Genomic DNA, 13,061 nt, shown 5'->3' with positions numbered 1-13,061 from the left:
AACCACATTGACTCATACATATGATTGCACATTTCTACAGCTGAGAGGAACGAGTGGGTCACTGTACTGCAGGACTGCACCAAGGGGCGCCATCGGCGTAGCGCCATGAACCCTGGTTCGCCTATGACCCCGGACTGTCAGGGCTATTTGGAGCTAAAAGGGTTACGCTCCAAACTTTACACCATTGTCGTCTCAGATAAAGTCTTCCTCTACAAAAACATAGATGTAAGGATCCTCTTGTGTATGATGTGTGCAGAAATGAGCCTTGTATGCTAAAATATTAAAATATTATATTATAATATTATATAGGGTATCTCAGCATAAATCTGAGACATAATGATGAAGGTATTGCCTATTTTAAACTGTTCAAAAACAATATAATACTGACTTCCATAATAAAGGGGTTGCGTAACATTCTCCATTTTCCTTCCAGGACTATCGCATTGGTATTGGGATCACACTGATTGAGATGAATGTAGGAAATATTAAAGAAACAGACCGTCGCAGTTTTGATCTCACTACACCCTACCGCATATTCAGGTACTTTATGTGCACATAAATGCAACACACACATAGACTGGTTTTGCTACATCGATATAATCAACTCAAACTCAAAGCACTCCTGGACGTGTGCTTTATGTATTCTTATTATATATGTATTTCTTCCTAAAATGATTTAAATGTAAATATAACCTTTCTTCATGACATCTGAGATGGTTTTGGTACTGAGATACTTGTGGGAAATGAGATTGTGTTGTTTTACTTAGGACTCCCACCATCCATCTATCCCTGGAGTCCTCAGCTGGAGATCTTTTGAGAATGTGAAAAGCCCTTTGTACAAGTGTGTGCTTGTGCGAGAAGAGTGAGAGCTGTGTGTGTGCAAAAGTTGGTGTTTGTGTGGTGTGTGTGGTCTTTTGGCTGATAGTGCCAGCCTGCAGGGCAAGGGCTCAGCTTGACAGGATAAGGAATTCTGAAAAGGCCTATGTATTTGAATAGAGTCGGGCTGTGTGTCAGCACATACATGGACTCTATGTGTGTTTGCATGTGCAGATTTAATGTGTTCAACCAACATGAAACATTTCTGTTGGAAGACAAAAAGTGATGATGTTGGCATGTTTTTTTATGTAGACAATACTATGACTCTAGTCATTTCAAAAGTGTGAATGTGTATTTTAAGGATGGAGAGAAGCAACATGTTGCTTGGCAGACGGGAAAAGGAACAACACGAGAGTGTGTGTCAAGCCACAAATTTGTCTGTGTGTGTGTGTGTGTGTGTGTGTGTGTATATATACACGATTGTGTAGTTTCCATTCTATGTCTCAAGAATATTTAGCACAAGGGGAGAAGAGGAAGTGTCAGTTCTCAGTGGGCTCTTGAGCATAAGGATACACAGGACTAACACAGCTTTTCTCATCCGTTTCACTTGGTATTTGGAAGTGATAGTCATGTCGGCACTAACTCTTGGCCGTGTGTTTGTCTCTGTCCGTAGCTTTATAGCAGAGTCGGAACAGATGAGAGAACAGTGGGTGGATGCCATGCGGAATGCCATAGGTGAGGCGTTGTCAAATAGTGAGGTGGCGGAGCGCATCTGGGCGGAGCCAAGCAACAGTTTCTGTGCAGACTGTGGGGCTCCCAAGCCCGAATGGGCAGCCATCAACTTGTGCGTGGTCGTGTGCAAGCGATGCGCAGGTTTGTATGGATTGGAATTCATGCAATTTTTTTTTTTTTAACATGTGTTTCTGGCAGGTGCATTTATGCTTGTACATTTTATCACCAAAATGTATATTTTCTTTTATTTTTCTGCTCTGTTCATTCATAACACTGTGGCATGTTTGTTTTGTTTTATCTATTAATCCTGTCCATATGTGTGTGTCTGTGTTCATGGGTGTCTCCAGGGGAGCACAGGGGACTGGGTCCTAGCATCTCAAAGGTTCGTAGTCTAAAGATGGACAGGAAAGTCTGGACAGAGGAACTTATACAGGTACATGTCCACCACAAATGTACTAAAAGGTTTATCTAGTTGTGTAAACATGTTTCAATCAGATAATTTTTTATGACCACTGAATTTACTGGCAAATGTAAAAGCTTTTATATTGTCAGCTGTCAGAAGATATCGTATATATAATGTACAAAATACTATTCTTAACTACTGTACTCTCCTACCTATTATGTAGGTGTTTCTGTTGCTAGGCAATGAGCAGGTCAATGGTTTCTGGGCAGCTAACGTCCCACCAAGTGAGGCTCTGACACCCTCTAGCTGCAGTGAAGAGAGACGGCGCTTCATCACGAACAAATATCGGCAGGGAAAATACAGAAAGTACCACCCTCTGTTCGGGAACCAGAGAGAGCTCAACAATGTAAGTAGAAGTTAGTTTTGATTATTTACATAGAGACTGCAAATAAATTGCAATCTCTGGGTTTACACTCTAGTTTTGTGGTTACAGAGATTATGTTGTATATTCTGTCTCTGTTACCAGTTGGTCAGCATATATTAGGAAAGAATGGCTTCAGTACACAGGATGGAGGAGGATTTTAGAAGCATTTCTCAAACAAAAGAAATGATAGTTGACTTCTGAAAAAATACGTCTAACCGAGACGTCAGTATTATCAACAGAGAGAAGGTCAAAATTGTGGACATCTACAAAAAAAATGGGCACCATATTTGACTCAAGCCTCAAATTTGACAAAAATACAGAGGCCAGTGCCAAAAAAGGTCAACAACGGATCTACCTGCTGTGGAAATTGTACTCTTTTATTGTCTCCAAATCCATTTTATGTGTCTTTTACCATTCTTTTATTGAGAGTCTTTTAACCTTTTCTTTTATATCTTGGTTTCATGAGTTGTCAGTGAAAGAAAAAAACAGCTTGTCCAGTATAGTTAAAACTCATGCGAGGATCATTGGTGTGCAGATCTTAGATCTACACTCCCTGTGGAGCAAAAAACATTATTGCTCATTCAGATCATGTTCTGAAAGAGAGGTTTTCCTTGATGCCCTCTAGGAGGCGCTATCTTGCTCCCAGCAGGAAAACAAACAGATATGGCAATTCTTTTATTCCTTCAGCCATTAGGCTTTTAAATGCTAGCACTTTTTTAGGTTTTAATCCATTTATTTATTTCTTATTTTTCTTTATTTTACTTATTTATTGCCACTACTTCACTTTATGCAGCTGTCCTGCACTTTGACAGATGTGTGTATTGTTGACTGAAAGTGTCAAATGTCCTGTCTTTGCTGTGACCCATGTACTGCAAACTGAATTACCCCTTGGGGATAAATAAAGGTTATCTGAAATATTCTGAAAGGTTGGTCAGGCAGTCAACTATTACTATATTGTCTTTTTTTTTTAACAATGAATCCATAAAAAAAACTATGTAATTTTTAGTTTCTTCACTTATATACCAACCTGTTAAAACAGCATTAAACAGAAGTTTTTTCTCTTGGGGATTATTATATCCTAATATTGCCCCGCATGAAAGGCATGTTCTCAACAATTCAACAGAATGTCTGTTGGAGACATTCAAAATAAAAGAATTATACACAGGATTATATGCAAGCTTTAAACAAACATTGAATTCTATTGAAAATCTTAAGTGTCAGGGGATTTATATTGCTTCACTGTACATGCTCCACCGTGTGCGGGAAGTGTCTTAGTGTGTCAGACCCAGTTGGGCCACTCATTAGCTTCTTAACCCACTTACCACAAACAATGTGAAGTGTTCACAGACATACTGAGGCTGTGAGTGAGTCACATTTTGCACCTGACTGCGGGTTCTGTTTTCCTTCCCTCAAGCATATAAGTGTGTGTGTGTGTGTGTGTGTGTGTGTGTGTGTGTGTGTGTGTGTGTGTGTGTGTGTGTGTGTGTGAGTCACTGTGTTTGAACAGACACACATGCACACTTATCATAGCTTTTTTTTTTTTTTTTTTTTTTTTTTTTTTTTTTGGTTTAAACTGTTTTAACCCCTCTTTATACCCCTACCCCCACCCTTCTCTCTATTTCTTTGTCATGTTTTTTCCAAATTGCTCTTTCAGGCTGTCTATAGGGAACAGCAGCTGTTGGACTTTTCCTGACTGGTGTTTTACTCAGTATTACTCTGATAGCTGCTCTACCTGTTTCTCTTTGTAAAAACACTTAAAATTCTTTAGGTCTGTGTTGTTATTTTTTCTATTTGGGTGTGTCTCTAGAAATGAGACTTGCAATGTTCACTTATGCTGTTGTGTCATCTGAGGCAATTTGTCAGGGCATTGATGGTAAGACTGTGTGCGATTGTGAGTGGACAGAAAAACACAGGTTTGTGCACCATGTGAACATATGAGTCTCTGCTGGCTATTCAGGTTTCTTTACTGAGTTTTTGCATTTTATCCCCACTTCTCTGTTTCCATTCTTCTTAGTCCCTCGCCTCCCCCCACTTTTTATTTTTTGGATTTTTTTGTAAATGTGACATCATTACTCACTCCTGTAGCTGGAATGTACTGTAACTCCGCCTCTCCTGCTGTCCTCCTCCTCCTGTCCTCCTCATTGTTTGGCTGAAACTGCTGAGGAAAGTTGATCTCTTCACTCCCAGCTCTTTCTTGTTTGTAAGTGGCTGGTACTCTTCAACTTTGGGCCAGGCTAAAGCATGAAAAAGGTGTTTGTCTCTCCGTGAATTGATATTCAAACAGAGGAATTATTGAACGGAACTGAAAACAGCAAGGTAGGCTTTGGTATGAGCTGAGCTCTAGGATGGGGTACTGAAAGTATGTTTCATGTGTGCGTATGTGTTCCTTTTTAAATGATCTCCTTTAAAGAATTTGAGCATCAATGGCTGTTTAATAAGGGTTGGCAGTGCAAGCACAGGAATGTGTGTCAATGGACTTTGGATGCCTGACAGTGTATGATATCTGTGTAGTTGAACAAACTAGCTGATAATCGTTTCTTTCAACTGATAGGACCATTGCGTGCACATTAAATTTAATGTGTGTCTGTCAGTTTGCTTTTCACTGGAATGGGCTGTATGTTAACATACATATTAATGTGTGAGTAGGCATGTTTTCGGTCTGTGTGACTGTGTGTCCATTTGTTTTCTGTGCACTCTCACAGTATGTCACAGGCTCACCTCTGTCAATGGGCATCTTTGTCTCACTCACTCTTTTCACTCCTGCTTTGTTTCCCTCCTCTTTTTACACTTTGCTACTTCGCTGTCTTTTTTTTTTTTTTTTTTTGCTCAGTGCTTTCTACAGTCCTTCATTCATTAACCTGGTTTTATATTCTCACACATGAACAAAGGTTTTAAACATTTGTACAAATGGGCAGACTCAACTTTCTGCTTTGGCATAAAGAGTATATTATGCCATGAGCCTCAGCTGTGTCATAAAGGACTACACTGATTCAATATTTTTTTATGTATTTTGAATATGATATCAAAATCCTTTTTATGTTTGTAAGAGTGAAAAGCCAAAGACCAGTGGGTGGAGCATTTAATGAGTCTGACAAATGTACTGAATAGCAGAGAGTTATTTAACACACAGCTTGTGATAGTTTGAGAGTATGTGTCTAAGTGTGACTTTGGGATGGCTGAAACAAACATGGCTTGGTGCTTATTATAGCAGGATGACACTACTGAATGGCAGCAATTAAAACTATATGGGCCTGTTTTAATGCTTAACCCAGAGTTCTGAAAAGTGACTTCATTCGCTGTCACTCCTACCCTTTTTCTCTTTCTGTCCATTTTCTGGTAGTGCTAATTCTGTTTCCAAGTACATCCTTGCATTTCCTTACTCAGACCAAAATATTATTTCCTCCCTTTTTTCTGTCTTTCTTCTTTTTCTTCTTGTCCTATTTATTTTTCTCCCCTCTTCTCCTCCTTCATGTGTCTTGGTTTTCACCTCAGCCTTCATCTCCCTTTCTCTGGCAACTGTTCCTGGTGAGGTAATGATGGAACATGTGGATAAGGCGACCATCTGGATTTTATATATATGTATATATAGGGGGATAATTTTGACTTAACGTTCATGTGCAAAACTGGACAAAGCAGAATTGGCCACGTGTGTTAGCCTCTATCCGTTTATACAGGGGGTTTGAATGTATCACGTTTGTAGCCAGTTATAATCAGTCTATGATTAATGTGCTTCACTGAAATGCTTTCATCTTACTATCACAATGTTTTTCTTTCTGCTGTTTTTCTCATCTCTCTCTTTTCCTCCAATTTTCTCCTATGTAACTGCTATAGCCAGATGTAGGCCTGTGATTTTAGACACACCCAGATAAAATCTCTTTCTGTCTCTGTCTTCCTCCGTTTTTCCCTCTCTCTGGGTAAACTGGGTAAGATTCTTGAATTCCCTTCTCTTCTCTCTCCCCATGTTATTGTATTACTCCCACTTTCATAAGCAGCAGATGTTGGAGGGCGCAAGGTCTTGAAACACTCAACCCATTTCCTTATTTTACTTTGTTGTGATTGGTTCATTTCTGTTGGTTAGAATGAACTTGGATGTATAATGATATATAACATTACATCGACCTACATACAGCTTTCACATGGATGTCCACGCGTAACAGAGGGTTGATTTTTGTTTTCGGGAATGTAGACACAACGTCATCACATAACACTGAATTAATCTTTAATTGTTGGCAACTAAAACATAGAAGTATCCAACCACTCCAGGTATTGCCTACATTTAGTGCATGGTTTCCCATTAATACAATTTTCCAAGTGTCTGAATGCTTTTCTTTAATGTTGTAAGTGGCCAATTCTCAATTGGATTTAAGCCGTTTGAACTCCCACCATGAGACTGGTTTCAAAGCTAAAAGAAGCAGATTTCTGTCTGTGGCTATAAACACAATAACTTTTCTGATGTTTATTTGTTTGGTGTCACACTCTACGAGAGAAGGCAAAAAGGCATTGGTTATTTCATTCTAGCAAAATCTTAATTCTCAGCATGTACAAATATTTTGTAGTTCCATATACCAACTACAGACCAAATGACCTTAATATGATGCCCCTATGGAAGTCTACAGTGTGTGTATGTTTCAATGCAGATTGAAGGTTGCAGCTTTTTGTTCATAAGCACTGTTTGTATGTGTAATGCACTGTGTGTCGGCATATGTCTTCTTCAATTTTAATCTTTGCTAATTGGTTTGTTTTTCAGTTTGTGTGTCTAGAGGATCGGAAACGCTTAAATAGAGGAGGGGCTCGGTCTGTATGTCTGACAGAGTGCTGTGGAATTTCTCAATCAGATCCAAAGGAGCTTATTAGTGTGTGTGTGTGTGTGTTGTGGTTACGAGTGTGTTGAGTTCCTCAGCTGTAAAAACACTGCATCCTCCTTCTCTCACGTCACATCTTTCCTGCTCAACCTCCTCCTTCCTCTTTTTTTTTTTTTTTGATTCAAAAGGTTTACTGTATATGGACATTTTGTTTTGTTTTTATTTTTTATTTTTTTCATTATTAAACATGCGTCCAGCAACAAAAAGTATCATAATAATTACTCCCTTAAGCCCTATAAAACCCAAAATTACTACTTGAGTTTTAAATCAATAACAGAGAAAATGTTTTCTTGGTTTGAATTGGTTTTAGAGGCATAGCTTTGTTTGGAGGTAATGTCCAAAGCAAACAGTCAGTCAGTCAGGTGCGTCTGGATCAGGAGGGGCCTACACAGATGCACAGAAATGCATTGCCATATCTGTTTTGTTTTTTAAATTTTAGTTTGACCTCAGCTGTTTCCTTGAAAACAGTGTGTATATCACATGATATTATTATTACTATTATTATTATAAAGCCTAATCAGCAGCTTCAGGAGAATAGTGAAAAGTAATCAGCTTTTTAATCAGTTTTGTATTGTTATATGCTTTGCGAATAATTTTTCATTATTACTCTTCCTCTTCCTTACTCTTGCTCATTCTTTTTTCACTTTTGTTTATCCACTTGATTGATTGTATTCTTTTTGTCTTCTTTCAGTGTGTCGCTTAATTATATCTCACTCCTCTATCTTTATTTTCTTCCAACTTTACCTGTATTGCAATAGTATTACCAGTACCATGAAAGAGGCATTGAAATTATTTTTGGGGTTATTTGGGATTTAGATTAGTAGAGTTTGGTATTCGTATTCTGTTCTGTTATACAGTTTTGCATATGCAATTTCTTGGTTTCCAGTGAAATCAGTCATTGTCGTCTTCTGTTTGTACATGAACATTTACTTGCCCATTTCTTAATGTTTTGATAGTTTCTTATTTCCCCTTCTTCCAAAGGCTTTGTGTATAAATGTGCGGTGCAGTGATGTGCTGGAGACATTAAGCCTGATCTTCTGCGGTGCAGACGTAAATTGTTCAACTGGTATGGCAAACTGGCCCTCGCCTCTATTTCTGGCCCGGGGACATTCACAACCATTACAGGCTGAATTAATTAGCCACAATCTCAACACAGGTACAGCAACTACAACTAAATGTACAGAGTCAAAATTATTGTGTTGCACATTTAATGCACATCTTATTATTATTATTATTTTTTATTTTTTTTTTTGCCAAAATTACGAATTAAAATTTGTTTTCCAGTAATCAATACCTTTCTAAATGCCACACAGCCCAACATATTAAGTTTTTGGGTGTTATCCCCATAAGCTTATCAGATGCTCTACTTCAAACTCCCGGTAGGTGAATACCTGTATGCTAGGTTTTGGAAAATAAAGTACTTTCTTTGCTGCAGAGCTGCCACGATTGGAGATTGGCGGGGCAATGGAGACAGAACATTACTCAGCACCAACTTCTGTGTCACACAATGGCTTCTTGTTCAAAACTGCATCCATGGCCAGAGCTGTCACGGAGCGTAAGGGTAGAGAGGGTAAGCACAAAAACAGTCTGCATTTACTCAACCGCAGTTGTGTAAAAAAAAGATAAGCACTGTCATAAAATGGCCAGTCTGTAAAAGGCTGATCAGCTGTTAAATAAATACATGACAGTAATTTCATGTTGGGAAATGTGTTCTTCTTATAGAGTTCAGCCGCCGTTGGTGCACCCTGAATGATGGCACTTTCAGCTATTACGAGAGCGACAAGAACTCAAACCCTAACGGAGCTCTGAAGGCATCAGAAATAGTCTGTTTGGCCGTCGATGCACGTGAAAAACATGGGTATACATACACACACTCGCACGCTGATCGTCTCACTTTCAACCAATGCTTGTCTGAAATTCACATAAGTTCCTCAACTGAAATTCACTGGGAACGCAGGAGGACAGAGTGCACTCCACCTCAAAACTTAATTTTTTAAGATCGTAGCTAAGTGCTGATGAGTGCGCTTCGACAAAATTATTTATTTGGCTCCCTTCACCTGCTGTTTTTTTTTTACTCCGCCCTTCTTCACTTCATACAGGTACGAAAATACCTTTGAACTCTATTCTGAGTCAGAGCGCCTCTATCTGTTTGGCACAGATGACCCGTGCAGCCACAAAGAATGGGTCAAATCTCTTGCCAAGGTAACTATCAAATGCATATTTGTGTTTTGAACCAGATACAGATCCTCCTATTTTCTCCTCAGCTGCAACCCTTAAAAACTCTGTGAAGCGTAATTTTGCTTTTCTGACAATGCTAAAGTGAAAAATCCGGTCTAGTGGTCAGTACAGAAGTCTCTGATGCTGACCTGTTGTTTTTCTTCAGAATAACAGTCTTCACAACCAAGAAGTGTGCTGCTTTGAACTTCAGCTTACATTGCATACTAAAAGAGATGCAGCAAAGATTTTGTTCTGAAATTTATACCATGGACAACACATTAATTGCTCCTAAATGTAGCTACAAAGACCAATGTGACTTGTTGCAGGAAATAATCACAACACATTTCTAGCAACCCGCCTGACTTGTGAATACATTTAGATTTTTCTTTTTTAAGCATTGAATAGATACAGTTAATGGGGTGCAATCTATTACAAAGCCTGATACTCCTCCTTTTCTTTGTAGAGCTTTATACCAGCCTCTGCAGAACCTTTGCTGAGGCTGAGTTTTGAGCGGATTGGGCGGTTGAAGTGTAAAGATGGCTTGAATCTTCAAACACCCAAAGTTGGCTGGTTTGCGTTGGTGGGGTCCACCCTTCATGCCTACCTAGAAGACAGCAAGGAGGAGGAGATCCACCTCCGAAAACTGAATGAACTCTGTAAGTTACACTTGTAAACGCACATCCAGGAACAATTTATCCTTTAATTTCTAAACAAACTGTCTTTGAAATACATTTGAATAACCTCCATTTTGTAAATTCTGTTCACTATGAAAGCACGGCTCTCTACAATTATATTAGTAAAATGTAATTATGTTTTACAGCCATTCAACAAGACAATGAAGTGCTGGTTCTGGTTGAGAAAGGCCGGTGAGCAAAAAAATATATATATATTTTCAACTTTTAATTTAAATCTCAAATATATAAAAGACAAATGTATCTGTGACTTAGTGTTTAACTTCAAAAAAGAATGATATGCTGTCACTTTAAAAATAAAAACTCCCAATTGTGTAGAAATTTGTCCTACTTGTAAAACATTTTACAATATATATATATATTTATTTATATTTTTTTTACCAGAACTCTGTACATAGAGGGAGAGAGGAAACTGGATTTTTCTGGGTGGTGTGGAGCCATCCAGACAGCAGCAGGAAGTGGAGGAGACACACTGAGCCAGCAGCAGCTCACAGAGACAGACATACCTGTCATCGTTCACAGCTGCATCGGTTACATCACTCAGTGCGGTGAGTGTCATGTAGAGATGCAAACTATCAATGACACAAGTGAAATTGAAGGGCCTCGAAACTTTGTTTAAACTCTACAATACAGTATGTAATTTGGCTTTTTTTTTTTTTTTTTTACTTTATTGTGCACATTTTAATTAAAATGGCAAGAGTTCTGACTCCTGAGTGAAACCAACAAACTGGAAGTCAACAAAACAACTCTGTTCCACCTCCATTCTCCCCTCTCTTCCTCTGTGGTGCTTTTGTTTTCTCTTAGTCCCTGACTCCACATTGCATGTCTTCCACCCACCCCAACCAGCTGACCTGCTGTTTTCGCCTGACTGGCTTTCTTTCTCCTGGCAATCAACCCCAGGCATTACCATTAGATTTTTACTGCTTCTCTTCTTCACTCCATTACTTACCTCTATTTACTGCATGTTCTTGTGTTGCCATGTAAGTAGAACGGTGTAGCAGGCCGTGTGTGTGTGTGTGTGTGTGTGTGTGTCTTTGAGTGTGTCTTTGAGTGTGTGTGTAGGAGTCCTCATTATTATCTGTGGCTTTCCAGTGGGTAATGTCAGCGTTCTCGGAAAACAGGGCAGAACTGTCTGTTCGTGCCTCCATTTACTGGTAGTGGTCAGTTACTGTGACAAAACTTCTGTTGTAACTATTGTTTATATTGTGACCAAGAGCAGCAATATTTTACAAATCATACTGACTTCTTCAGGACATCTGACATTTTGAACCATATTAAGAGCTATAAGATGAATGACCTGAGGTCTGAGAAAATCGAGAAACGCAACACATTTCTCCTTGAAACAGTGTTCTGAGTGTTTTTATGCACAGAAGCTCATTACAGCAGTAATATGTAAAAAGTAATGCCATTTACATGCTGCAAAGCTGAGTTTTATGGCTCATCTGTGGAGTTGGAGGAACAATATACTTTTGTCTTACATGTCCTGTTGGAACAGTTACCGTATCCTGTCTTTCTAGTCCTGTATTTTTAATATCTTGTTTGTGTCCTTGCTCTTCTAGGCTTGACATCCGAGGGGATCTATCGTAAGAGTGGTGTGAACTCACGTGTAGCAGCACTTTGTGAGAGATTTCGGCGTGATGCTCGTAGTCTTCGTCTGAAAGAAGGAGAGCACCAAGTGGATGATGTCGCCAACACACTCAAGCGCTTCTTCAGGGAGTTAGAACAAGGACTGTTCACGTCAGAAGATGCCAGTAGCTGGCTCAGTACAGCTGGTAACTTTCCCAAACTGTTGTTGCACGATCCTATATCGTAGTAATTTAAAGACATCTCATTTCACCTGAACCACAATAAAACATTCTGTGGTTGCATTTGGAGCAAATAGTTTTATTTAAATTTTATAAGGTTTGTAGATGCTGTACTTGCCGCAACTTCAATGCAGTGGGGGTGAATATGGAAATGGCTGATATTTCAGTGTAATCCACCTACCTCACTGTGGAATCATTTTAACAGTTTGGGGTCTAGTGTGAAAGTTCAAATGCTAATGTAACCTTTATGTCTGAATATATGCATCAGGAGGGGTTTGTATTTCACTAAGTCTGTGTTTGTTTTTTCTTCTTTCTTTTTTGTCTCTCTCACTGCCTTTGTCATTTGTATTCATTCATCATTTTTCCTCCATCATATTTTCTGCTTTATCCATTCAAACTCGCATCCTATGCTTTACATTTTCCTCTCTTATACTTCCCGAATCACTCTGATCTTGTCTCTCTCTTACTTGTATTTAAGCCATCCAAGATGAAAGTATGAAAATCTCCCAGTACCAGCTGCTCCTGAATAAGCTGCCTCATGTCAACAAGGCGACAGTACAAGCCCTTATCAACCATCTCTATTGGTGAGAAACACACACAAACATTGAAGTCTTCTCATATCTCCACTTATATCTGTATGAATTTAAACGTTTGTGTTTTGTTTTGTTTTTGTTTTTTTTTTTCCTGCATATGTGGCAGTGTGCAGTGTTGTTCTGAGCAGAACCAGATGAACCTCCATAACCTGGCCATAGTATTTGGTCCTACACTGTTCCAGACAGACGGGAAGGATTACGCTGCTGGCCGTGCCATAGAGGACTTAATCCAGCACTACACAGAAATATTTGAGGTCAGACTCATTGCTCACTGTAGACGGGGATAATAGGAGGGCGCACCATTTTCATCCGTAAGACGATTCACTTAGTACTGAATTCAAGAAATGAGAGGATAGTTAAAAAAAGGTTGAGATGTCAAAGAAAATGACATTATTTTGGCTGCAAAATCAAGTTACAAAAATTTTCAGGACTTCCTATCTTATTTCTAGTTGCATTTACATGTACATCATGCCATAAATGAACAGAAATAGATGTTAGCACATATTTCTTTAAATTA

General features: G+C 38.9%; 1 protein-coding gene across 5 annotated transcripts in view; it reads left to right on the top strand.

Annotated features, from left to right (window-relative positions):
• Positions 1 to 13,061, top strand: part of arap1 (ArfGAP with RhoGAP domain, ankyrin repeat and PH domain 1) — a 37,930-nt gene that overhangs the window by 14,648 nt on the left and 10,221 nt on the right. For all 5 annotated transcript variants that reach the window (XM_029517120.1, XM_029517119.1, XM_029517118.1 and 2 more), the window contains 15 exons: positions 41 to 225; positions 434 to 540; positions 1,490 to 1,689; positions 1,896 to 1,981; positions 2,175 to 2,357; positions 8,219 to 8,393; positions 8,673 to 8,807; positions 8,960 to 9,095; positions 9,337 to 9,439; positions 9,918 to 10,110; positions 10,275 to 10,320; positions 10,531 to 10,694; positions 11,706 to 11,918; positions 12,430 to 12,535; positions 12,651 to 12,798. In XM_029517120.1, the coding sequence (XP_029372980.1) occupies positions 41 to 225; positions 434 to 540; positions 1,490 to 1,689; positions 1,896 to 1,981; positions 2,175 to 2,357; positions 8,219 to 8,393; positions 8,673 to 8,807; positions 8,960 to 9,095; positions 9,337 to 9,439; positions 9,918 to 10,110; positions 10,275 to 10,320; positions 10,531 to 10,694; positions 11,706 to 11,918; positions 12,430 to 12,535; positions 12,651 to 12,798 (2,180 nt within the window). The remainder of the gene's footprint in view (positions 1 to 40; positions 226 to 433; positions 541 to 1,489; positions 1,690 to 1,895; positions 1,982 to 2,174; positions 2,358 to 8,218; positions 8,394 to 8,672; positions 8,808 to 8,959; positions 9,096 to 9,336; positions 9,440 to 9,917; positions 10,111 to 10,274; positions 10,321 to 10,530; positions 10,695 to 11,705; positions 11,919 to 12,429; positions 12,536 to 12,650; positions 12,799 to 13,061) is intronic.

This window comes from Echeneis naucrates, chromosome 13 (genome assembly GCF_900963305.1).
Source record: "Echeneis naucrates chromosome 13, fEcheNa1.1, whole genome shotgun sequence".
Taxonomy (NCBI): domain Eukaryota; kingdom Metazoa; phylum Chordata; class Actinopteri; order Carangiformes; family Echeneidae; genus Echeneis; species Echeneis naucrates.
This window is presented reverse-complemented; position numbering and strand designations above follow the sequence as displayed.